A 24795-nucleotide genomic window follows, 5' to 3' on the forward strand; every position below is an offset into this window, starting at 1 on the left:
GCTGGAGGCATCATTGGTCCGTACTTCTTCAAAGATGATCAAAATCGCAACGTTACGGTCAATGGCGCTCGCTATCGCGCGACGATTTTTGATTTTTTTTTTGCCGGAAATGGAAGAGCTGGGTTTTGTTGACATGTGGTTTCAGCAAGACGGAGCAACGTGCCACACCTCGCGCGAATCAATGGACATATTGCAGAATGAGTTCGGTGAGCAATTCATCTCACGAAATGGACCGGTTGATTGGCCGCCTAGATCATGCGATTTAACACCGCTAGATTATTTTTTGTGGGGCTACGTTAAGTCTCTCGTCTATGCGGATAAGCCAACAACAATTTCAGCCTTGGAAGACAACATTACACGCGTTATTCGCGAGATACCAACCGACACGCTTAAAAAAGTGACCCAAAATTGGACTTTTCGACCATTTGGACCATTTAAAACGTAGCCGTGGCCAACATTTGAATGAAATTATCTTTACAAACTAGATGGCATAAACCGATTTATCGGCTCAAATAAAGATTTCATACAGTTTTGTAATTTTAATGCGTTTTTTTTAAGAAAAACCAAATTCTTAACAAATCACCCTTTAGTAGTAGTCATACTCACAGAACGCGACGCGACACAGGTCACAACACTTATTGTTCTTACAAAACATGTTGATGGTGTAAGGAAAGCGGTTGGTAAACGGCTGGACACGAGTAACTTGAGACCCTAATGTGGTAATTCAATCCAGCAACTCCTATCCCAACCTCCACGAGGTGCCGACCGGGATACGAGTAACCTTAACGAAGATTGGTTAACTAACCCCCGGTGGAAAGTTTGGTCGTATGCTGACTGAAGAGGGGGGCGTACGCGGCTGTCCCCATGTTAGGGGAGGCATACAACAGCGTCTGACCCGGACTGGTCGGCTGAATCATGAAATGCTGTACCCCACCAGCTACACCTAAGATGGCAGTCCCATGAGCATGATGAAGGTATCGCGACCCTCTCCTATCTCGAACAATGAAAACAGAAATACGGTGTAAGGAGAGCGACGTTCCATAATAATCGTGAGCAAAATAATCGAGTAGGTACTCACAAAATTTTTAACGTACATAATTTCTCTTAATGACTTACATTGTCACTCGAGTTTTTATAACGACAATCGTTTTTTGATGTGGGACTACGTCTTTGTTTTCTATACTAGGATAGATTCTGTAAATTTGAAAGTAAAACTAGAAAATGAACCGTCAGATTTCAAACGGTAATAACAGCATACCCACATGGTGGATAACGTTAACCAACATGTTGTTGGATAGATAAATTGTTGGACAATTTCGTAATATGCTAGATATATTTATTATTCGAAGCTATTGCTAAGCGTTAAAAATTGATAAAAAGTTTCAAGGACAATATTACGCGAACAATAAACCAATCACATGCGAGCATTCCCAGCATGAACGACATAAGTAGACACCAACCATTCCCTGATATTTTCTGTATCAATATCAAAAAAAAAAAAACTTCCCAATAGGTCAATTTATGTTTGCTTGCTTTAACTTAGACTAATTTGATGTCTCGAAAGAAAGGATCTTGTATGGCTACTACCTCCACTTTTCCCTTCCGTAGCTCTCTGGCCAAAATGAGTCTATACCGATTGTTCCGATGCGTATCATTGCCTGGATTGTTTGTAGTATGTTTAATCTAGCATGCTGACTAACTAGGGCTGCGATGCCTAGTCTCGCGACGGGAATGCCGTCTTGGGTGTAGCTGGCGAGACACCGCATTTCTTAGTTCAGCCGTCCGCTCCGGATCAGTCGCTGTTCGAGCCGTCCCTAACATGGGGAACAGACGCTCAGACAAGCTGCTCTCCAAGGAGAACAACTCCCCCTTCCATGTCAGCATACAACCAAGTTCCCACCGGTTTACCGATCTTCCCTGTACACTTAACAGTTGGCTGCGATGTCCGTTTATAATAAACAGAAGGTCGAGTTCTGAATCGTAATGTAGCACCAAGGCTTTGATTGGCTTTTTCAGTTCATTTTAGCTGAATGTGGAATAAATTTTTGCTTAGCTTTGTTTTTGGCTGAATTTGAATCATTTTTTTTTTTGTTTCTTCCTTTCATCAGATTTACTTAAATATTTTGAACCAAACTTAGATTGTTTTCCTTTTTTGTGGATTCCAAGCGCGTTTTTAAGCATTTTAGTTATTTCACCATATTTTAGTTTACTTCATCCGTGTTGAGGATCTAAATAACGACGCGTGTGTACAGGAGGAAATAACTTTTTATTACTGATTGTGTTGCTAGTTTATTTAATCACAACATATCTCTTATCCTTTAATTGAGAGTTTATAATAAATTTAAGCAGTTTACCGAGTAACTAGACAAGAGAATAATCTTTAAAACGCTTAGGGCGCGACACATCTCTGCGGGGTCGTTGCGGTAACATTGGAGTTCTGCTGATACTTGTTCATTGGATAACGGACGTAACAGGTTCTTCACATGGGATGTTTTCCGCTTGAGGATTTGTCCATTTTCTGTTTGAAGTGTCACACTGTTTCCATAACGCCCGACCACTGTTGCTGGACTCGGAAGGAAACCTGTGGACACTTTGTTCTGTGGGATCAAGTTTTTCATCAATACTTCGTCTCCGACCACTACTGATGACTCTTTTGCCCCGACTTTCTTGTCTCTCACTGTTTTGACCTGATATTTACACACCTTATCTCAATCTCGCATTTGTTCGTCGTCATTGGCATCAGGCTGGAAATGCGGGATCACGTCCCGAAATCTTCTACCGAACAACAATTGCGCGGGCGCTACTCCTGTTATGGAATGCGGTGTTAGAGAGTACCATGGACTGGGGTGAAATTGATCAATTTTTATAACAATTTCCAATTAACTAGCTTCATGTACGTTTTTCCCGAAATAGTATAATTTTGAAACAAGTACTGGTATGTGCTCCAGTAAACCTCTATAGCTATTGGTGAAATTTCTATCGTCTACTTCATGAAATAAATTTGATAATTCTATAAGGTACTATGAGGTAAATTGGGGTGAAATTGATCACCATTGAAATCCATACATTCTTTTGGCAATGTGCTTTTTTTTCGATATGCTAAAGATAAATGATGATTTCTGTGCTGAAAAATAACATTTACAGCTAGTTTAGAAACGAAAATAACGATATTTCAGGTTAAAATTTGTTTATTTTTGTTCACGAGCTGCTTGTTGCTAAATTTGCTCTTATTTGATCCTCGTTAGACCGATTTCAACTCGGGTTGTTGCAAAATCTCAAAAACTAGCTCTGAAATTGGAATCTTTGTGGTTTCCTGCGAATTCATCAGTATTTCTTCAATGGTATGGAATGATCATTGTTGAAAATTACATTTTTTGGGCTTTTATCAAACTTCACTCACTTCTCCAAATTTAACGTAGCTAACCCTCAATTAAGATTACTTTAAGTTAATTCAATACTTTTTTTTGTTATTTGGAAACTTGTTTGATCAAATTTGATTGAGTTTTGACTGAGATAGAAGAATTTTTCGAAAATATGAAAAACTCCACCGGGCATGCAAGGGTTAACTTTAACAGGTATGTGAATCATGCAAAAGCTGCGTTTAAAGACACGTTAACATTGCCTAGTGTTGTAAGAGCAATATCTTTTGATTAGTATTTTTTATCACGAATTTTCAGGTGATCAATTTCACCCCGCTGATCAATTTTACCCCATTCCACGGTACATGTATAAATATTCCTGGAAAGCTTCTTTCCAGTATCTGCCTTGGTGTTCACTTATTTCGATCACTTTGAGGAAAGATCTGTTCTGACGCTCAACTTCCCCGTTTGCACTTGGCCAATAGGGAGTAATATGAGCTAGTCTCATACCGTTGTCCACGCAATAATCCTGAAGCTCCAAACTAGAGAAGTTTTTCGCATTATCAAAGGTCAATATATTTGGTAGTTCCATTCTAGTAAATATCATTTTCAGAAAACGAATGACATCGCCTGATGTAGTCGATTTCATTGGTTCTGCCACCACAAAGCGGCTGTACAAATCGATTAGAACAAATACAAAGAAACCGTCAGGTAGGGGCCCTAAAAAGTCACCAGACAGGTGATACCAAGCAGTTGTAGGTAGTTCACGAACACGTAGCGGTTCAGGTTTATCGCACTAACCAACAAGCTGACATTCGAAACATTCTTTGCATATCGTCCCCTTAATGCTAGAACTAGATAACTCAAAATTTGTCGATTTTGAGTCAAGTATGCCATCATATTGATCGCGTCGAGCTCTATAACATATCCAAAACTCGTTGAAACACGATTACAAGAAAAAGTATTATTCATCAATTAAAAAACTAGATATCTCAACGTAAAATAAGTTTATTTTGTGATAAAACTAAATAACTCGGCTTTTTGTTGATTTTTTCGTTGCTATAACCGGTCTGAAACGATATGGTTGCGTTTCATAAAATCTGAACCTTTAAAAATCGCATTTGAATCTTCATCACCAGAATAGATCAAATTTTCAAACTCGTTTTTCTCGAAACGTCAATTTTCGAGTTATCTAGTTCTAGCATCAAGGGTACGATATTTTCTCGGCTGCTGTATCGATACCGGGCCACCAAACTGCTACTCTCAACCTTCACTTCATCTTTTCGCGATCAGGATGACCGTTGTGTTCCAAGCATAATATCGCATCGCGTAAGCATAGCGGTACACAAATTTCATGTCTGTCTAAAATGGATTTGAGCTTTGAATCATGTTCTTCTTTGGATTTAGCATATATCTATGAAAACTTTAACTCCTCTTAGGCCTTTTAACACCTGCTCAATTTCCCGTTGGAAAATTTCGGCAGCGCAACTCATGCCGAACATGAGTCTTTTGTATCGATAATACGCGTTAGGAGTTACGAACGTAGTAATTTCTCGTGATGCAGGAGCCAGTTCGATTTGATGAAAAGCTTTAACCAAATCTATTTTGCTAAAATACTTGCATCCATCCAAGTGCGGCATTGTTTCCTCGAATGTTGGCAACGGATGACGTTCTGGGATCATAGCTTCGTTAGCACGTCTCATGTCGACACACAGGCGTACATTTTTTCCACCATCTTTTGGTGTTACCACTAAAGGAGATGCCCAAGTTATTTTGAGAGGAGCTGATTCTATAACATCTTGGTCAATAAGGTCTTCTTATTTCTTCTCTACTAGTTCTTGTAGCGGAATAGGCAATCGTCGGCATGGTTGTTGTACCGGTAAGACACTATCGTAATATATTTATTTGCACAGTTTTCAATTTTCCCACCCGTGGTTCCTTGTCTTTAACGCTAAAAATTTCGTCATGAATTTCAAGAACCCCTAGGTCCATTGATGTTTGCTTACTCTAGAAATTATCACCGTTTTTGCTATCTACCACATAAATTGCGTGGTAATGCTTAAAAACAATCCTTATCCAAGCAAAGAACAAGATGAAGGAAGAAGGAATGCTTGTACTGCCTCCAGTACCGTTGCGGTTTCATTTCTGAATTCATCTAAATTTACAGAAGGTCGCCAAAAGATTCGCTCCTTAGGGGGAGGACCTCACGATTATTGCGAAATTGAACCAGTGAAGTGCGACGAAAGATTTTACAAGTGTGGAGTTACTGAAGGGGAAGAATCACTCAATTTCGAATCGAATGAAAATTGTCCTCGAAAGAAGCAAAAACATTCTAGTTTGTACGGTTCAGTGAACACTGATTATCCGTCGAAGAAACAATCTATTTCGTTGCTGGACGCAGAGCAAGACTATCGAGGGTCACAAATGCTGCGAAAGTTGTATTTGCGAAAACATACATCCTTTTTTTTAATTTTTTTTCTCACGAAGCTAATGGTGCCATCGTCCGTAGTCACACTACTCTTTTTCATTTCAATTTTGTTTCCCTGTATCGTTTCCAGGATTCTAGCTTCTTCTATGATTTCACTGACCAACATAAGCTTCTTTTTTAAAATTACCCCAGCGTCATGATTGTCCAGATCATAGAATATATCTTGGACTTGGGTTCCAGCAAAATGTAGCAGATACGACTTTTTTCTAGAAGGAAGAGCGATGCAGTTAACGTCTAAAAACAGTTCTTGATCGCTTCCATCGCAAACATCCGTTGTATCGAAAGGTAGCAATTTAGCTTTGTTGTTTTCATTTATTTGGCCTTTTCACGTCCTACCTCGTGTTGCAAACTTTGAGGTTATGTGCACTCACTGACGTAGTTACTACGTAATTTTCAATGAAAACGACGTTTTATCACCGTAACCCCACAGTTACTGATTGGAACCGTTTCCTCCAGAGCGAATTTAATCTTCCTTTTGCAGAATTGGTCGAATTTCTATCATCGTCGCCAAAATGTTGAGGATCTAAATAACGACGCATGTGCACAGGAGGAAATAACTTTTTATTACTGACTGTGTTGCTAGTTTATTTAATCACAACAATCCGTTTTTCCAAAAAAAAAAATTCAATGTATTTCAGGACTTCTGGTTATTTTATACCTAAGAAGCATTCGTCAACCCTTTTCATCTGAGTTTTGATAATATTTAATTTTGTGTAAGTGTAGACTAGACTAGACTAGACTAGAGCTCTGATAATATTTTATTTTGACTTTTTCTGTCTAATAAAACGTTTTAATTTTGAATCATTATTTCCATTATTGGTTTTTTTCTAGCCTTCAGAGACGTTTCGCAACCATTTCGAGTTAAGTTCGTAATTCATTCTTTTTAATTTTTCTAAGGTTTCTGAATTAATTTTTTGATATTTTAAGCCACATCTACGAGAGTTTTCATGCGTAATGAATTAAGTTTGATACAGTTCTAACGCCTAGAAACTGAATAATCTTATATACGGTCCCACACGGTGTGAGCTTAGTGAGCATCTAATTTCGTTTTACTTCTACAGATATTGTACACAACATTGGTATTGATGTCGAGTCGTTGAGTGTATAGCAATATTAGGCTAACAAACGAACTAAAGTGGCTAAAACTACATTCACACTTGCAAGTTCGATAATGATAGGTAGACATTAATACGAAATCATGACTAGAATACCCGCAAACTTCCAAAATATAAATATTCCCGTAACCGATATTATATCTAAATAGATTAGCCTTATAAACCGCATATGGCAATCATCGATTCTATAATATATGTTTATTTGAAATATTTAACTCTTTTAAACTATTCCACTGTTCCAAAAGTGAAATCATACGTAAGTGATTCTCTCAATTTTCCTCTTGTACAGTTTTGCGCTTGGCTTAGACCCTTTTGACAGTAGAGCTCCGAGGCGAAACTCTGTACGACTGAACGGGCGAAATGTGCTCTGACAAAAACGACCGTTAGCGAAAAACAAAAAGCAAAGTGCAGTAGAGAAAAAGTTGCAGCGCAAGAAAGTGTTCAGATTTAATTTTTTCTGTAAAAAGTTCACACCAATTGTGTGCAATTTGTTTAAATGTGGTAATATAAGTGCAAAAAGTAATCTTCATCGGCAGCCATGAATCGTGTGATGCGGAGTTACACTCCCGATTTAAAAACATCTCGAATGTCAACAATCGGGACTCCGCTGTCGGTGGCGTCGCCATTGGCAGGGTCTGCCAGCCGACGACGATATTCAGTCGCAACTACATCGATTCGTTTTAACGCTAAAGTTTCATTATCTGTTGCTCCCGAAGAAAAGAACTTTACCCCTCCTGAGCTCGTCGAAACGACGCCCGTTGCGATTAATCATGTGAGAAAAAGTTTAAGCCAAGGGGCAACCCCTGGAAGCACAACGAAAAAGATGAGTCTCCATGAAAATTTGATGCTGAAAATATTGGCCACTCCTGTCGATCAACCGTTATCGATACATGACTCCGATTCGTCTGAAATTTCGTTCTGCTCGGTAGAAAGTTCACCTTGCCTTGAAAATGTAATGGATTCTGATGGTAGGTTGAAGTTTTTCTATTTAATATTCGCAAAATATTAATAAATTATGCACATAGATCTACTGCGCTGCACGACACCTCCAGCAGCTACGGATCTTCACAGCAACCCTCGGTTGGCCCGGTTGTATAAGGACCTGCAAAGTCCATCAGCAACAACACGGCTTCGTGCTTTACGAGCTCTCAAGTCTCCTACCAAAAGAGATGCTTATGGACAGTTCGATGTCCCACACGAGGAACAGGACATCATCACGGTTGAAGAAAGAATGTCACGGAAGAGAACGATTCAGGAAGTACTGTCAGGAGTGTGTATATATGTGGAAGTTCGTTCTGGATCGGATAACCGCTCAAATGGGATAAAAGATCATATTGCTGCTCTTGGAGCGAAAGTGAATGACCGCTTGTTAAAGTACGTGTTGATTTTTTTCTTTACATTTTGGTACGGCAATTTAAATAAGGAAGTTTTTCTAACAATTACAGAGATACAACACATGTCATCTTCAAAGACGGTCTCCTCTCCACTTACCAAAAAGCGAAAAAGATGAACATACCGGTGGTTTCGATACTGTGGATCGAGGCTTGCAAGCAACACCTATGTCTCATGAATCCGAAAGAGTTTCCCATCTCTAACCAAGAGCGATATGAGAACCCAGAATTATATAAAAAGATACGGGTAAGCAAATCGATGAAATTTTTCTATGATATAAAATAACTTTACTTCTCTTTTGGACAGCGTCAAAAATCTATGCAACCCCGAGCAGATGAAGAGATCAGGTCTGGTGGAAAAAAGCGACCTGCACCCGTCCTGGCAGATTCGAACGATTCTAAATCTATCGTTTCTCCTCCAAACAAACTTCCGGTGCTGCGTCGCCTACCCAAAGACGATGGCTTGGAGCGCATTCTTAGCGAATTCCAAGCCGAAAATCAAAGCACATCGGAACCGCAAGACGACTTCGACAAGCTCTTGATGGGACCGATGAGGTTGCTGGAACGTTTAAGAAATTCTCCGGCTACAACATCTTCCGGTTCAAAACCACCAAACGCTGTCGAAGATGATGAAGTTTTCAGTACTCCCACAGGAACAACAAAACTAATCCGCAAATCGTTGTTCAATGGATCGGTAGAAAAAGAAAAATCCTCTACGGATGGACGTCAAACTAGAAGAAGAAGTAGTAGCGCTTGCAGTGAGGATGAACTTTCTAAGGAAAGCTTTTCATCAGCTAAAGGAACAAGGCAACGGAGAAAAACGATGCTTTTTACGCCTAGAATTACCAGTGTAGAAGAGGAGACCGAGTCACCTCTTCCGGTGGCAAATGCAGCTTCTGAGAGAAAATCGGTCAGAAATCGAAGAAAAACCATTCTCGTGACTTCAACAAAGGAGAACAGTCCTCCGAAGAAACGGGAAACTATCGTTTCCCCGAAGGCAATGGAATTGTGCAAAAGCAGTAGCCTGAATTCGGAGACGACCGCAATGCCGAAACAGAATACTCGTGAAACTGTATATTCACCTCGTCGAATGGATCAAAGTTTGGAAAAGACTGATAAAATAATTTTAGCGGAAGAAAGCGATCGTTCTCGTAAAACGCTTCACCCCACCAATAAAGAGAACATTATTGAAACATCGACACGGGATACAATTAAAACTCCCGAGCTTGACTCCAAAGTTTTAGAGTCTTTTCGTACTAATCGTAGAAGGACCTTATACACTCCTGGAGTTTACGATGAGTCGGACAAAATACAAGTAAATGACGGTAGTAAATCGGCAAGCAAACGAACTTCTTTGTTTGAACCTGCAGCAAATTCAACTACAACCTTAGCATGCACTCCGTTGTCGAAACAGTCTGTACAAAATCGAAGGAGAACATTATATACGCCCAGTGCTTCACTGGATGTTCCGGAAACACCGACAAAAGAAGATACGGGACGACCGAAGACACCAGCATCAGCGCTGGTTCCGAATAGAAATAACACTCTTCTCGAAGAATATAAATCGAATCTCACATTCAGTTCAACCAGAGCGCCGACGATCGATGGGCCATCCATTTTAGACATCTCAAGGGATATTATTAACAAACGGTTATCTCTTATTAACATGCAATCCAAAAAGACTGTTGAGAAAACAGATGAAGCAGCCAAAGAGTTGAGTAGACAAAGTTCCGCTGAACTAGCTTTGAAATCGCCTCCCCCGAGATCGACCTTGGTCTCTCGCCAAACTTCGCTGGATACCTTCTATCGTAAACTCTCAAAGTCATCAGAAAAGACTGTGAAATTTAGTGCGAACCAGCTGCAGGATGCTGCAACAACGGTACCCAGAAAGCGTAAACTCTTCAACGCACAACCATCGATAACGGAGATTGATTCCAACATTTCGGTGTCGGGGATAACATCCCTGTCGCAGGTTGAAGAGAATCCAAATAAACGTCCAAAAAATGTTACTCCGACTCTCAGCAGACGTCGTTCCCTTGCTGCTACCTCTCAGACTTCCAAATCGGCTACCAACATCAGAACTGCCTCCCGGAGAAGTACAATGCTCTTCGAACCGCGACCTCCTGGCAATGATCGCGGCTCTAACTCGCAACCGGTTCTGTCAGCAGGTGCCGCTCGACCTGTGATGGGAACGCAGGCGCGCACGATGAAAGTGCTCGGACTGGGAGCGGGATTACCGACCGTTACCGCTTCTCAGCAGAAGCAGCCATCTTCGGCGGTGGCCTTCAGGACAGGACAGTTCCATTTGGCAACCACCAACCTTCACAGCGCGCAGTACGCCTTCGTGAAAGAGGTACGATTGCAGTAGTAGTTTGTTCATTTCCTTTAGCTGAATTTTATTACCTACTTATGTTTCATTGGAGGTTTGTTTTAAATTGATTTTTTTGAGAGAAGAAAGACCACCGCGCACCGCATCCGGATGACGCGTTATTGTAATTACTTTGAATTTAATAAATAGTTTCGGAAACAAAACTTGGGTACAATTTTGGGATGGTATACAATATAGAAAAGAAATGAACCCAAACGTTACTATTACCGTAGTTAATGTTAAACGGTAAGTTTTTTTTTGTATGATCAAAACTCTTGGTGATTTGATTCAAATTTTCGATGGAGTGGGATAATTAAAAAAAGAGCAATATAACGGTCAAAATGAAACTAGCAGAACTTTAGCTAGCTTGCCATCTTATTAAAATTCTATATTAATTGGTGTTTTTTCTGTCCCACCAGGCAGTAGCAAAGCTAGGCGACTTTCAGGTGCACAGCGATGTCGACGACCGAACGACCCACCTGGTAACACTGGGGCCACGACGCACTATCAATATTCTGAGGGCGTTGGCACGCGGTCTCTGGATCGTGACGTACGACTGGATCGAACAGTCCGCCAGGGCTAGCCGATGGCTACCGGAGGAGCAGTTTGAGCTGCGCGATTTCTCCGCCGCCGTGCAGATTTGTCGCAGCGAAAGGCAAGCGTTCGGCTCACGGTATCGTATGGAATTGTTCGCCGACTGTGGTGCCTTCTACGTATCGCAACATTGTCAGGTGCCCCAGGATCAACTGCGGGAGCTAATCATCACGTGCAAAGGTAAGCTTGTCGGTAACGCCTTGAATGCGAAATATTTGATTGTTCAATCCAGACGGGACGTAAAGCACGTTCCGAGCGGGTCGTACTGTTTGGGTCCAATGTGGGTACTGGATTGTATTAGTTTTAATAAGCTTAAGAAAACTTACAAGTATTTGGTGAAAGACTGACTCTAGTGCGATTCGAACGAGTTTTTAAATTTCAATTTGTTTTTATGGACTGATCAATCATTGTGCATTGAGTTATGTAACTTATTTTTTACGGTCGGAGCTCTACATAGTAATTAAAAACAATAATTAGGATCAGAAGAGTAACAAGTATTTTACTATGAAGTAAGCAACCCATAAGTAAAACATCAAAAAATAGAAAAAACAGACTATGGAATCCGAAAGTGATTTAACTTTTCTACTTTGTAAAGATTTTGGCGAAAGGGAATAATTTATATCCGAAGCTTAACCTAAGGCATGATCGCTTTGCCCTCTGCGCAGGTAAACGTTCCAAAGCATGAACAGTAAAAGGAAGCAAGAGACTAAAGAAACCACGCGGTTTTTTTTTACTTCAGGCTTAGCTCTGAGAAATGCTCTACTTCGGTACCGCCCGTAGGAGTAGGTACTTCTTTATATTTTTTTCTAGAACCTGGGAAGGGAAGAGATACGATCACTTGTCTTTAGTTTTTTCCTTGGATTCAGTCTGCCGTTGCAGTGACTGACGGGCGAACGGGCAGAATTCCCTTAGCAACAACGGGCAGCGAATACACAGCACATATGACTGTTTGAAACGAAAGTTTGATACAGTCCTATCGGAACAGCCACGGTTGGTTGACCGGTCACACACTCACTCAACCGGGCAGGCAAATACAACCACGTTGCTATTTTTGCTCGAGCTCCTCGTGGCTCGGAGAAGTTGTGTCTGCAGCATGCAGCGAATTTGGGTTAGAGACCCCTACAGATGCATCTGGAACGTCAAATCTACGTGTGCAGTGTGCGGGGCCCACAAAAAATAGAAAGAAGAAAAGTAAGAACGGAAACAGTGGGGTATATTTTGCTATGTGAGAAAAAAAACACAACGAATAACGCTGATTGTGTTTTGACCAACACAGATAAGAAAAATGCTGCAATTTTTACTTATAGCTTAAAGATAAGTTCCAGTTGGCATTTCGCGATCTAACGAAATTTCAGACACCGCATGGGAAAAAGGTGGCTATATCACTATAGTGTGATGAAATAGCTCAAACCTACACAATGCTACACTGTTTCTACGTGGTTGTATTATTGTTGTTAGCTAAACCAGTTAGTGTGTGCGTACAGTTTTCCATACAATCGCATACAAGTTTTATAAACGTTAATCGCACAACTTCGTCAGTATGTTTAATTAGAAACAGCCTTTGTTGACCGGCCGGTTTAACATGCATATGTATAATGCATGCGTGACACATGGCCATATGGGCACGGCGATGATTGCGAACATTGCAAAAATATATTAGGGGCGAGAATATGTATCAAATTGTTGGTAAAACTATCCTCCCTATTCTAGTTGAGTAACCACACATCGACATCAGATCAGAGCTGTAATCAAAAATGTGCTTTTTTACACTAGGTATAAAATGGAAAATTTCATCTAAGCAAACTGGCATTGTGTTTGAGAACGGTTGACTGTATTGAAAGGAATTGCAAACGCAAAAAAAATCGAGGTGTAATATTCGAAACATGATTCTATCCCAGTAACCCATTTGTATGTTGCTAAAGTGTTGGATCGAAAACAATTGGCAGTGGTGGGCACCACATTCCGCTAATTCGCAAATCGCTAATTAGCGACGCTAATATTCAGTTAGCGGTTTAACGATTTCGCTAATTTTTGAGCTGGTTAGCAAAAGTTACTTTTGAAACGTATGTTTCAAACAAACAACGTTCAATGGTCTTGTTTAGAGTTCCTCTATTTACGACACAAGTGCAAGTCAGTCTTTTTACCCTAGAATGGAGTTCCAGTTATCGTAAAAGGCACAGGAGTGTTTTAAAGAACAACCTCGAGGTCTAGATTGAATTTTCGGTAGACCAAAAACTCTTGTAAATTGCAATGCGCTTGAAATTATGACAACTTTGGTTTAACTTTTTCGATTCAGAATAATTGAATTTTTATGTAAACATTCCTTAAAGTATTTATTTTTAATGCAAGCTGAACAACTTTTGTTACTCCTTGTTTTTACAAAATGAATGAACACCGTTTCGTGAACATCTTATTGTAAATAGCTCTAAAAAGTAATTGTTTTCGTTTGTTTTACCACAAAAGATCAAAGTGGTCCAAATCTTACAAAACACGAGCATAAATATAGCGATATGACTATTTACATATTAATAAGTTAGCGATTAGCGAAACTTCCGCTAATGTGGGTTTAGCGTTTGACGATTATCGAGTTAAATTTTCCGGTTATCGGCTTAGCGATTAGCGTCGCTAAATTTTCGGTCAGCGGTGCCCACCACTATAAACTGCAATGCTCAAATACCTATATTGAACATTCTCTGCATTTTTTCACCATGTCCTAAACTTCGGAGCGCGATAAAAATTCTGATCCAGTCCAAGGTTGTTTCAAAACTAATTCATTCGGCACTTTGTTTGCGGTTTCAAAGCTCCAACAACATTAATTATTTTACCATCTTACCACATCTTCGGTTTCTTACCTTCTTGCTTCGAAGAACTTCCGCAAATTTTGAGGCTGACGAAAATGAGGTATTTGAAATGGTCCGGCTTCTGGAACTGAAAATCTTCACAGGCTCGATTGACGTTGTCGTCGATAATATTTTCAGATTCACATGTCACTAACTGCAGGCACATGAACCACTTCCGGAACGTTGACGTTTAATATTCAAACTTTACGTCCTTGAAAATCTTTGGCATAATGTAGTTGGGATAGCGGTTGTTCAAATGGTTATCCAGCTTCCGGGAAAGCAGCCTTACCTTCGCCGCATCGTTCTCGAAAAGGTCCTGGTAGCTGTTGAATCAGCGTCCGACCGTAACTCCGTTCTCTTCGTCGAAGAACTCGGTGATGCTGGGGTTGCTGCTGTTGTGTCGCCAGCTGTTGTAGAAGTTAGGCCAACTTTAGAATCATGTCTTGAATTTCCGGCTGCGGCTGCTGAATAACTTTGTCTTCTGCCATGCACGTGGATTGTTGAGGTGCTCGTTGCCAAAATGATATATCAAAAGGTTTAAATGAGCTCGAGAGTTTCTACTAGAGAACATCTATTTCTATACGAGATTGGACAAAGAATAACCGAATATTTCACAATGATGTCAAGGACAACTTTTCTCTGGTTGCTTTGACGGAACAATATCAAACTTGTTACTAGGGTCCTTCAACTGATTACCTATTAGGGTGGGGAATCGTTATATGGAAAAAACGAAACTTGATATCAGAAAGCCAGAACCAAGTTTTTTTGTTCTATTTGGAGCCCCAAACAATCCCTAATTTATGGGAAGTGGATTGGTTTAGTCTCCGCTTGGCGCATTGCATTTCAAATTTATATGGAGATTTGTATGGAAAAACCCACGTTTTTGCATTTTCCATTCTCAAGAGCTCAAAGTGGCTCAAACCATAGGTTTCATAACTTCATATGGTTGGTTTTTTGATGCCTAACAACTTGGCTGAAGACATCAAAGAGCTAGGGTGTCCCAAAAAAATACTGGAACTGTTCAAAGTTAAGTATGTCGAAATTTATGTTACAAATCATTTTTTCTGCCAACACTGCCAGTGTACCGGCGTTAGTTAGATTTCCATCAGAAGTAACCTCTGAAACACGTTGTAGATTCTATCAATGACTAGAATATTGACCTGACTTTGTTTGTTTGATCCAGCTGAGTGTATAAACTCGTTACATGTTATTTCTGATGGGAATCCTACTGGCGCCGGTACATTGGTAATGTTGGCAAAAAACAAGATTTTCTGCATTTAAATCGACATACTCAACTTTGAACAGCTATTGCTCTTCTTAAGGACATCCTAGCTCTTCAGTGCCTTCTGCAAAGTTGTTGGGCATCTAAAATACTATACTTTTACATAATGTAGTGCATTATTAGATCACTATTGAGCTCTCTAGAAAAGTAAATGCAAAAAAGTAGGTTTTCCCATATAAATTTTCATACAAAAGTGAAATGCAATGCGCCAAGCGGAGACAAAACCAATCGAATTCCGGTAAGTTTGGGGTTGTTTGGGGCCCCAAAAGGAACCAAAAAAACTTGGTTCTGGAAAATCGATCACTTTTCCCCACCCTATTACCTTTAATGATCACAGCTTTCATCTTCAACACTACATTTTGGTTCTCGCTCTTATTCTAACGCTACTTAGAAAATTAGCAGGGCAGTTTCTAGCTATTGGTAATCACATTCTTAGGATGTACGATTCGATTGCCCAAAAAATAAAGTTCAAACGAAAAAAAAACAAATTTTTTAAAAGGAAAACTGAAGACAAAGTGATGAAGAACTTTAATGAATTTTGAAAAAAAAAACGGAGATATCTGAATCTTTTATTAAAATAAAAAAATACTATGCATTTTTATTTCTATCACAATCGTTTATAGAACTACATAAAGCTTTTATCACATGCACTAATGATATCGGGGGAGAATAAAAACTGGAACAAAAATAGGCCTTTAAAAAATCAGTTTTTATGCAACATTTAAAAAAAATGCACTTTTCCCCCCAAATTCTTCCTTTTTAATACCTTTGCAAGTATTTAAAACTAAACTTTTATTTGTTAACATATTACTCATAGATGATTATTTTTTAACTTTCCATCACTTTTGAGTATGCTTAAAGTTAACCGACTGGACGACACCGACCGCGACGATTTGTCTCAAATCACGAACAACGAATCTCCCTAGAGCAGGAAACTCCTGAAACGACTCCACACACAATGGTTTCGACGGGACCAGGGTTACAATTGCGGCATCACCGGACCTGATCGCTTTTGGTTTCTCTTCCAATATTCTCCCGGAACGACGATCAATCTTCGCTCTGATCTCTGCGAACTTACAGGCAGTACTAGCGGTGTGACATTCCAACACTGGCGTGTATCCAATCATAATTTTACCCGGATGGTTCAATACAATGATCTGAGCAGTGAAATCAACAGCTTCCTTAGGAGGATTATTCTTACTGTCTCCTGCTACATAACCGCGGCGTAAATCCTGGACCAATGTATCCTTAACACTAAAACCAACAACGTCTCCGGGGGTAGCTTGCTGCATATTCGCACGGGGCGTTTCAAAGGATTTCACTAGGCTCTTCAAATCAATTGGAGCAAAGACAACAACGGTATCAGTTTTTAAAACGCCAGTTTCAACACGGCCGACTGGAACCGTTCCGATGCCACCAATTTTGTATACATCCCGCAGGGGAAGACGCAGAGGTCTATCTGTTGGACGACTTGGAGGCACGCTAGCATCCAAAGCTTCAATTAGGCTCTTACCTTCTGCCTTGCCTTCCTTACGCTCGATCGCCCATCCCTTGAACCAAGGCATTTTTGCGGATGGTTCCCACAAATTTTCTCCATGCCACCCGGAAATTGGAATGACAGCCACTGTTGCTGGGTCGTAGCCGACCTGCTTGATGAGGAAAGAAAGTTCCCTTTTGATTTCCTCGAAGCGAAGTTCACTATATTGCGGTTCGGTCAAGTCCATTTTATTGATACCGACAATCAGCTGTTTGACACCTAAAGTGAAAGCGAGCGAAATATGCTCACGAGTCTGTCCACCTTTGGAGATGCCAGTCTCAAATTCACCGACAGCAGCAGCAACGATGAGCACAGCACAATCAGCCTTGGACGTTCCGGTTATCATGTTCCTAATGAAATCACGATGTCCTGGTGCATCAATAATGGTAACGTAGAATTTGGCGGTTTCAAACTTCCACAGAGCGACATCGATGGTGATTCCACGTTCATGTTCGGCTTTTAGTTTGTCCAGTACCCAAGCGTATTTGAAGGAACCTTTGCCCATCTGTTGGGCTTCCTTTTCTAAATTTTCTATCGTTTGCCTATCGATGCCTCCACATTTGTAGATTAGATGACCGGCGGTGGTCGACTTGCCAGAATCGACATGTCCAATGATGACGATGTTGATATGGGCCTTTTTCTTTCCCATTGCGAAAAGAAAATCTTGATTTTGGGCACTTGCGACAATTATTTTATTTTAAGAATAGAAGTGATGGATTGGAAAAACCCTAAAAGTTATCTCATTCATATGATATGATATCCACACAAATCTAAAAGTGAACAAAACGTATCTTTAAATGTGAGCACCGTTGTGGTATTTACTGCAATAAATTACCAATACCAGTCAAAATGGATCGTGCAACGTTTCCACGTTATCTTTCCCTTTGCTGATTATCAAATAACACAACCGTCAGTTCAGCAAATATTAAAATTTTTCTTCCGAAGAACGCGTTATGAATCAGAATTCTCAGCTACATTTCATCACATTAGATTTGTTGAGGGATATTTTACGTTAGTTTATGCAATGAGAGCAGCGAAAGAAAAATCAACGCTGAAACAATTCCGTCGCACATTTGCAATACTCATTTTTAGCGAGTATTTTGACTATAGAATGTTTTATGATTCTCTACCTCGTCGTTTAAACAGATTTCAACTCACGACCCCTTGACCCATGGGCTTTTCAAGTACAAACTGTTTTCGAAGAATTAAAAAGAATATGAAATGCAGTGGTTTGTTCTTAGCGTATGTATTCCAAATTGTTTTTTATTTTCATGTTGTTGCAATGTCCTACCTGGAGGGTGTGTCGCAAAAGAAAGCAGTCTTATCGAAACGGGGTATTTTTTTTCAGGTCAAATTTGTTTCGCTAATTTTGGGTTTTCTTTGTTACTTTCACCAACTTGCCAATACGAGCACTGAGTCATTCATCATGTAATCTTTTCCAAAACTCTCTAATAGGTGTTAAGCAGACAGGAAAAGGGAAGGTGTTCTACTAATGTCACTTCTTTCGTAGATCTGTGTTATGAAAAATAATAAAATCTTCATTCATTCTGAAAGTTATATTTTGTGTATATCCGGAAAATCTAGATCGCTTTTCCTATCTTTACGCATTCACACAAATTGAATTCTGTGTTGTTCTAGATAATATTGTTTAAATATTAATAATTAGAGGTTATTAATATATAAGTGTGTTCTTCTAAGATAGCAAAAAGGAATGAATTAAAGAGCCCGTGTACTTTTCGTCTGAATGCTTTACGATGGAAGCAGTGATAAGATTTAATGTTGAACAGCCGTCTCAAAATTGACTTCGGATGTAGCGTGCTGCTGCCATCGGTGCGGGTGTGGGTACTGTGCGCGGCCGTGGCGGATTGGATGATGGCTGCTGCTGCTGTTGGCGGCTATTTCTTGGCCTTTTGAGCCTTTTCGGCGGCCTTGGTGACCTTACCTCCGCTAGCATCCTTGAAGTTGACTGACTTGATGACACCGACAGCAACGGTCTGTCTCATATCACGGACAGCGAATCGTCCTAGCGGTGGGAATTCCTGGAAGGATTCCACACACAGAGGCTTGGACGGGACCAAAATGACGATGGCGGCATCGCCAGACTTGATCGCTTTCGGGTTCTCCTCAGTCGATTTGCCGGAACGACGATCGACCTTCTCCTTGATCTCAGAGAACTTGCAGGCAATGTGAGCGGTGTGACAATCCAGCACTGGTGTGTATCCGTTGGAGATGTTACCTGGATGGTTCAGCACGATGACCTGAGCAGTGAAGTCAGCAGCGCCCTTGGGAGGGTTGTTCTTGGTGTCGCCAGCGACATAACCACGGCGCAATTCCTTGACCGAGACGTTCTTGACGTTGAAACCAACGTTGTCTCCGGGGACAGCCTCCTGCAGGGCTTCGTGGTGCATTTCAACGGACTTTACTTCAGTGGTCAGATTTACTGGAGCAAACACAACGACGGTACCGGGCTTCAGAACACCAGTTTCAACTCGACCGACTGGGACCGTTCCGATACCACCAATTTTGTACACGTCCTGCAGGGGCAGACGCAGAGGCTTGTCGGTTGGGCGACTTGGGGGCAGGATAGCATCCAAAGCTTCAATCAAACACTTGCCATCAGCCTTACCTTCCTTACGTTCGATGGCCCATCCCTTGAACCAGGGCATCTTGGTGGATGGTTCCAACATGTTGTCTCCGTGCCATCCAGAGATGGGGACGAAAGCGACAGCTGCTGGATTGTAACCGATTTTTTTGATGTAGGAGGAAACTTCCTTCTTGATTTCCTCGAAACGAGGCTCACTGTATGGTGGCTCAGTCGAATCCATCTTGTTGACACCGACAATCAATTGCTTGACACCAAGGGTGAAAGCGAGCAGGGCATGCTCACGGGTCTGTCCGTTTTTGGAGATACCAGCTTCGAACTCACCGGTACCGGCCGCAACGATAAGCACAGCACAATCGGCCTGAGACGTTCCAGTGATCATGTTCTTGATGAAATCACGATGTCCGGGGGCGTCAATGATGGTGACGTAGTACTTGGCGGTTTCAAACTTCCACAGGGCAATATCGATGGTGATACCACGTTCACGCTCGGCCTTCAGTTTGTCCAACACCCAGGCATATTTGAAGGAACCCTTGCCCATTTCCTGGGCTTCCTTCTCGAATTTTTCGATCGTACGCTTGTCGATACCACCGCATTTGTAGATCAGATGACCGGTGGTGGTGGACTTGCCAGAGTCGACGTGTCCAATGACGACGATGTTAATATGAGTCTTTTCCTTACCCATTTTGATCGGTTACTGTAAAGGAAAATTTAAAATTTATCAAAATAATCATTTATATCGTTTGAATAACTTGGATAAATTCTTCTATGCCTAACCAACTGCCAATTTTACTTCATGTCAAGTAGTAGTAGTTCACAAATTTCAGGTACATCAATGCAATTGTGTAAGTTCAATTATCTCCCTATGTATTGGATTTCCAGCGAAAGTTTATAGGTGTGCGTGGATGACTAGTTGCCTTTCACGTCACCTTTCCCCTTCTAATTAATGAAAATGCTTCCAATTCAAAAAATGATCATACTATCTACGAAACAAAAACTATTATGAATCATTCAACATTTCATCTCGTTGCATCCAGCCATGACCGAAGTACGACGCAAGAAAACTCAATGCAGCATGCGCAAAAATGCTCCAGCAGGCAAAAATAGAAACTTCAAAATGGCGACCGGCTTCCCAGCCTGCTGGATGCGCTCTCGCTGGATAAGTCGGCCATATTTGGGAACAGGACCACTTTTCCTGATCGGAAACCGGCTAACTGCTGATTTTTCCTTGAGAGAACTCGCTTCTAAAATCACACCAAGTAGCCGTTGACACATCATGCACAGAACGAAATCCATGACATGTGCCAATAGTGAAAAAATTTGAATTCTTTGCTTCAACACGTGTTAATCCGAATAGCCAATGCACTATACACTTTATTCAGATGAAAATGTATCCGCAAGACAAACCATGAGGCAGTTTTTAAGATATTGCCACGTGCCAGTTTGCAAGTTTCGCTTAAGCAGTTGAATCAAGTTCAAAGTCCACTGAAACACCGAATTTACAATTTTTAGATAAGCATTCGTGGCATTACACAATTTTCTTATTTCTAGAACGAATTTTCCATCGGTTTAATCACTACTTTTCGAAATAGCACTTAGCCAACCAACTAATAACTACACAGTAAAAAATGACACTTACAAAAATTCAACAGGAGGTTCTCAACAGCAAAAACGAATGTTATTCCGGCGAGAGACCCGATAGAAGTGAACGAGTCGACGGTCGAACAAGAAACTCCAACCTCTTTCGATCGTCGTGATGGCAGCTTATGCGTGGGGGGTGTTGGGAGAACGCAAACGCAACGATGGCCGGAAACTGTTTCTCCAGTGCGCATCATGGAATCGATCAACAGTCGAATCGATGAAAAGCGTCGTGCACGTGTTCCAAAACCAAGGGATCGTTTGAATGTTACGTAACACTTAGCACGGATGTTATAATATTTTCTATATGATTATTAAGAGCAAAACAAATTATTTTAAACACTTTTTCGTTTTTTTTTATCTACAATATTTTTATGGCGTGAAATATAAACATATTGTATCCAGCGTCAATCCGATCGGTTAATCAAACTCGCGTTTGACCTCCGTTGATCGAAACCGGATCTCTCCTTAACATTCACATGACAATAACGATCATGTTGTTGTAATGAGTAAACTGAAACACCATACTGGAGGCCTGAATACTGGAAACACCACAAAACTGATCGTTTTGAATCTCCTCTCAAATAACGTTCTCAGCGCGAGAATTTTTTGCACATCAGGGATTCACAATTTTATAGCTACACAAAGACTAGTGTTCCTGACGAAATACCTTTGAAAAAATTTTATACATCTTACTAGCCCGAAAACTTAGAAATCGTCACATATGGACATATTTGGATGACATATTATAGATTATAGATCAACATTGCACACCAAACTTTGTTTGAAAATTTTATGTGGCGTAACCAGGGGGGATCTATCTGTCAAACATCGTGTAACCAACATATTGGCAACATGGTGTTTGTTTTGGTTTTTGTTCTTTTTGGTTATGAAATTGATCGATGTGAAATATTATAGAATTGGAACGTTTTTTTATCAAAACTCGAGAAACCGCGGAAAACTTTTATGAATATGTTGTGTAGTTATTTTTTCCTCATTATCGTTCATAGTTACAAACGTCACGGACCAACAAACGTCATGAACCAGAGCTGATCTGCGATAACGCACACATATATGATATTTGACAGCAGTGAATCCCCTCTGGGCGTAACATTGTCACTGATTTGCATAATTATGCAACATAATCTTTGCACAGAAATTTGTTAGAACACCTTGTTAAATTTGAAATGAATCAAAAGCCATTTTTGTAAACCTTCGTTGGTTAACAGGTTCGTTACAAAGTTATGTACAGGCAGATTTTCAACGTTGACAGAGCAACAGAACCAGACAATTAATTCTAAGCCCAGCAGCTTTTTATGTTCTTTTTAATCAATTTACCTAGCTGAAGTGTTTTTCTTAATCCAGGGTTCAAAGAAAGAACGTAATATTCAAATGGCTCCCTGCAACGACCTTCCGTTCAATCGTGTCACTGCGTTTTAATTTAAACGTCAACTTCATTAGAAAACGTCAAAACGTGCGTTTTATTGTTTATATTTACATGGAAACTTGTTGAGGTCAGATTTGTTGATTACCAGGCGAATTTTTTTGAAATTGTAGCCAGTAAGTTTATCATTATTTCAGATCTAATTTGTGTATTGAAAAAAAAAGCGCCATGGCGGATATGTTCAACGCTAATTTGGAGAAAATTTTTGAAAGCATTAACAGTACGATACGTTTGGCAGCCGAATTCGGTGATACCGGTAGGAATACATAAACGTTAGAAAAACAATTGATAACGATTTCCAATTCTTAGATCAAAAAAACATCAAGCCGTATGCTGAGCTAGCAGAGCAACTAGTTGGCTTAACTGTGAAATATAATATGCATAGCAAAGCTCTGCAAGAATCGTCAGGAGAAGTAACGCTGGAAGAGTTTGATCGCGTAAGTTGCCTTGTAAAAAAGACCGATCGGTCTTCTTTATTTTGTTCTAAATTTTTAGCGATACCAATCAAATATCACGGCTAGTAAAAGTAACATAAAAAATTTGAAGCGCTACAAAGATTTCATCTCCCAAGCTAAACTGCTGTTGACCGGCGACGACAGTGGTCCGAGCCCTAACCAGCAGTACGACGAAGATTTAGAAGTAGAAGCTGCTATCAGCGAAATCGATCCGATTACCAAGCGTCCGCTGGAAATACCGGTTCGCAATCAGAAATGCAACCACGTATACGAGAAAAGTTCCATTGAATCATTAATAAAAAATAATGCCCGAACAAGGTATGCTACTGTGAATGAATCTTGAAGGAGTTTTATTAAAATGTTCCTTGTTTCTAATGCCGTAGGTGTCCAGTTATGGGATGTGCGGCTAGCCAGTACGTCACTCTTGCTGATTTGGTGGAAGATAAAATGCTACAGCACAAGTTGATGCTTCAACGTCGACAAAGTATGGATTTTTAAATCACAGAAACATTCGTTCCAAAACACCGACTGATTAAATTTGAAATTGATTAAATTGAATTTTCGCGACATTGTATTTTCAAAGCGCTGTGATAGTTCACAAATGAATACTCAAACTAATAATATTGTTACAACAAAAAATTAGAGCTGAATCATATTAAAGGTCTTTAGTTTCACCAGGTGAGTTCGCATTAATCGATAGTTATGTTATTTTGTTGCATTGATAATTTATTAAATAAACAGCCGCTGACTTCTCCTCACTTCAAGGTGCATATACTCTGCCCATAAATCCATAAAAGTCACACTGTTATAAACATACAGCTGGGTGAAACGCATTATAATTATCCCCGTATTTTCATTGCTATTGAAACAATATTGGAAAACCCAAATTGAAAACATGCGCTTATTTTTGTTGAACATACATACCTTGAAGTACAATATCTTTATGATTTACTTTAAATTGTGCAAAATAATTTAAAAAAAATATAAATGTGTCTGACATGCGTTCATTCGCACTTGAATGATTTAAATTAAACGCATAACAGTCACAGCATACCGTGGTATACTGAAAAGTTTTAGGGCCAGTATTATTTTGCGTTTTTGTTTCGACAATTCACGTGTGTATAGAGTTGAAAATTGTTCGAAAATGTCTGTACTCGAGTATTGGAATTTAACGGTGATGAGGATAGTTCTGAAGACAACGTTTCGGTGAATCCGCGACTGCTAAATTTAGCTTTAGCAATTTAGGTATTTCAAATATTTATTTTCCAGGCTGCAGAGCTACCCGGTCTGCGAATGATATACCAAGCACTTTCCATCGAGTTATTGATCAAAAATCGTTGTATGGCTGAATAATTGCGCCGCTCAAAACAAAAACTGGGATTTGTTCCTTCACCTGATACTTTTAATAAATTTCTACAATATCAAAGTGGAAGACAGCTACTAAGCTGCCGATGAGAGAGCAATGAAATCAAGTTCACCTGTGACATATCCCGATCTTACGTACGTTTTTCAAGTTGCACAGTCAAATGTGGCAGTGCTAGATATGAAGCCTGAGCATTTTTCGAGACACAAATCCACGTTCCCCACTATATGCAAAACAAGATGAAGCCTCGGCCTTTCATGGATTAAATAAATTAATGGTCATTCAAAAAGGTAGCTACCAGATCATGTACGATGTGTCG

General features: G+C 40.1%; 4 protein-coding genes across 5 annotated transcripts; 2 read left to right on the forward strand and 2 right to left on the reverse strand.

The window, feature by feature from the left end:
* The first annotated feature begins 7326 nt into the window (after positions 1-7326).
* LOC129725890 (uncharacterized) lies at positions 7327-11868 on the forward strand. Its single transcript, XM_055682283.1, has 5 exons — positions 7327-7930; positions 7988-8336; positions 8408-8600; positions 8661-10706; positions 11141-11868. Exons 1-5 carry the CDS (start codon positions 7501-7503, stop codon positions 11660-11662), a joined length of 3540 nt encoding a protein of 1179 aa, XP_055538258.1. The 5' UTR covers positions 7327-7500; the 3' UTR covers positions 11663-11868.
* Positions 11869-16077: 4209 nt separating this feature from the next.
* Positions 16078-18056, reverse strand: LOC129725892 (elongation factor 1-alpha-like). The gene has a single exon (XM_055682285.1). The coding sequence runs from the start codon at positions 17621-17623 to the stop codon at positions 16277-16279; it is 1347 nt and encodes a 448-aa protein (XP_055538260.1). The 5' UTR covers positions 17624-18056; the 3' UTR covers positions 16078-16276.
* Positions 18057-18204: 148 nt separating this feature from the next.
* Positions 18205-21385, reverse strand: LOC129725891 (elongation factor 1-alpha). Its single transcript, XM_055682284.1, has 2 exons — positions 21216-21385; positions 18205-20273 (listed from the first exon to the last, which is right to left on the reverse strand). Exon 2 carries the CDS (start codon positions 20259-20261, stop codon positions 18870-18872), a length of 1392 nt encoding a protein of 463 aa, XP_055538259.1. The 5' UTR covers positions 20262-20273; positions 21216-21385; the 3' UTR covers positions 18205-18869.
* Positions 21386-22702: 1317 nt separating this feature from the next.
* LOC129725893 (E3 SUMO-protein ligase NSE2-like) lies at positions 22703-23671 on the forward strand. Of its 2 annotated transcripts, XM_055682287.1 has the most exons (5): positions 22703-22728; positions 22796-22914; positions 22968-23095; positions 23154-23431; positions 23497-23671. In XM_055682287.1, the coding sequence occupies exons 2-5, from the start codon at positions 22827-22829 to the stop codon at positions 23609-23611; spliced, it is 609 nt and encodes a 202-aa protein (XP_055538262.1). In that variant the 5' UTR covers positions 22703-22728; positions 22796-22826; the 3' UTR covers positions 23612-23671. The 2 variants fall into 2 exon arrangements, with proteins under 2 accessions (XP_055538262.1, XP_055538261.1); XM_055682286.1 differs by having other exon boundaries at positions 22721-22914.
* The last annotated feature ends 1124 nt before the right edge of the window (positions 23672-24795 follow it).

The sequence above is a fragment of the Wyeomyia smithii genome, chromosome 2, assembly GCF_029784165.1.
Source record: "Wyeomyia smithii strain HCP4-BCI-WySm-NY-G18 chromosome 2, ASM2978416v1, whole genome shotgun sequence".
NCBI classification, from domain to species: domain Eukaryota; kingdom Metazoa; phylum Arthropoda; class Insecta; order Diptera; family Culicidae; genus Wyeomyia; species Wyeomyia smithii.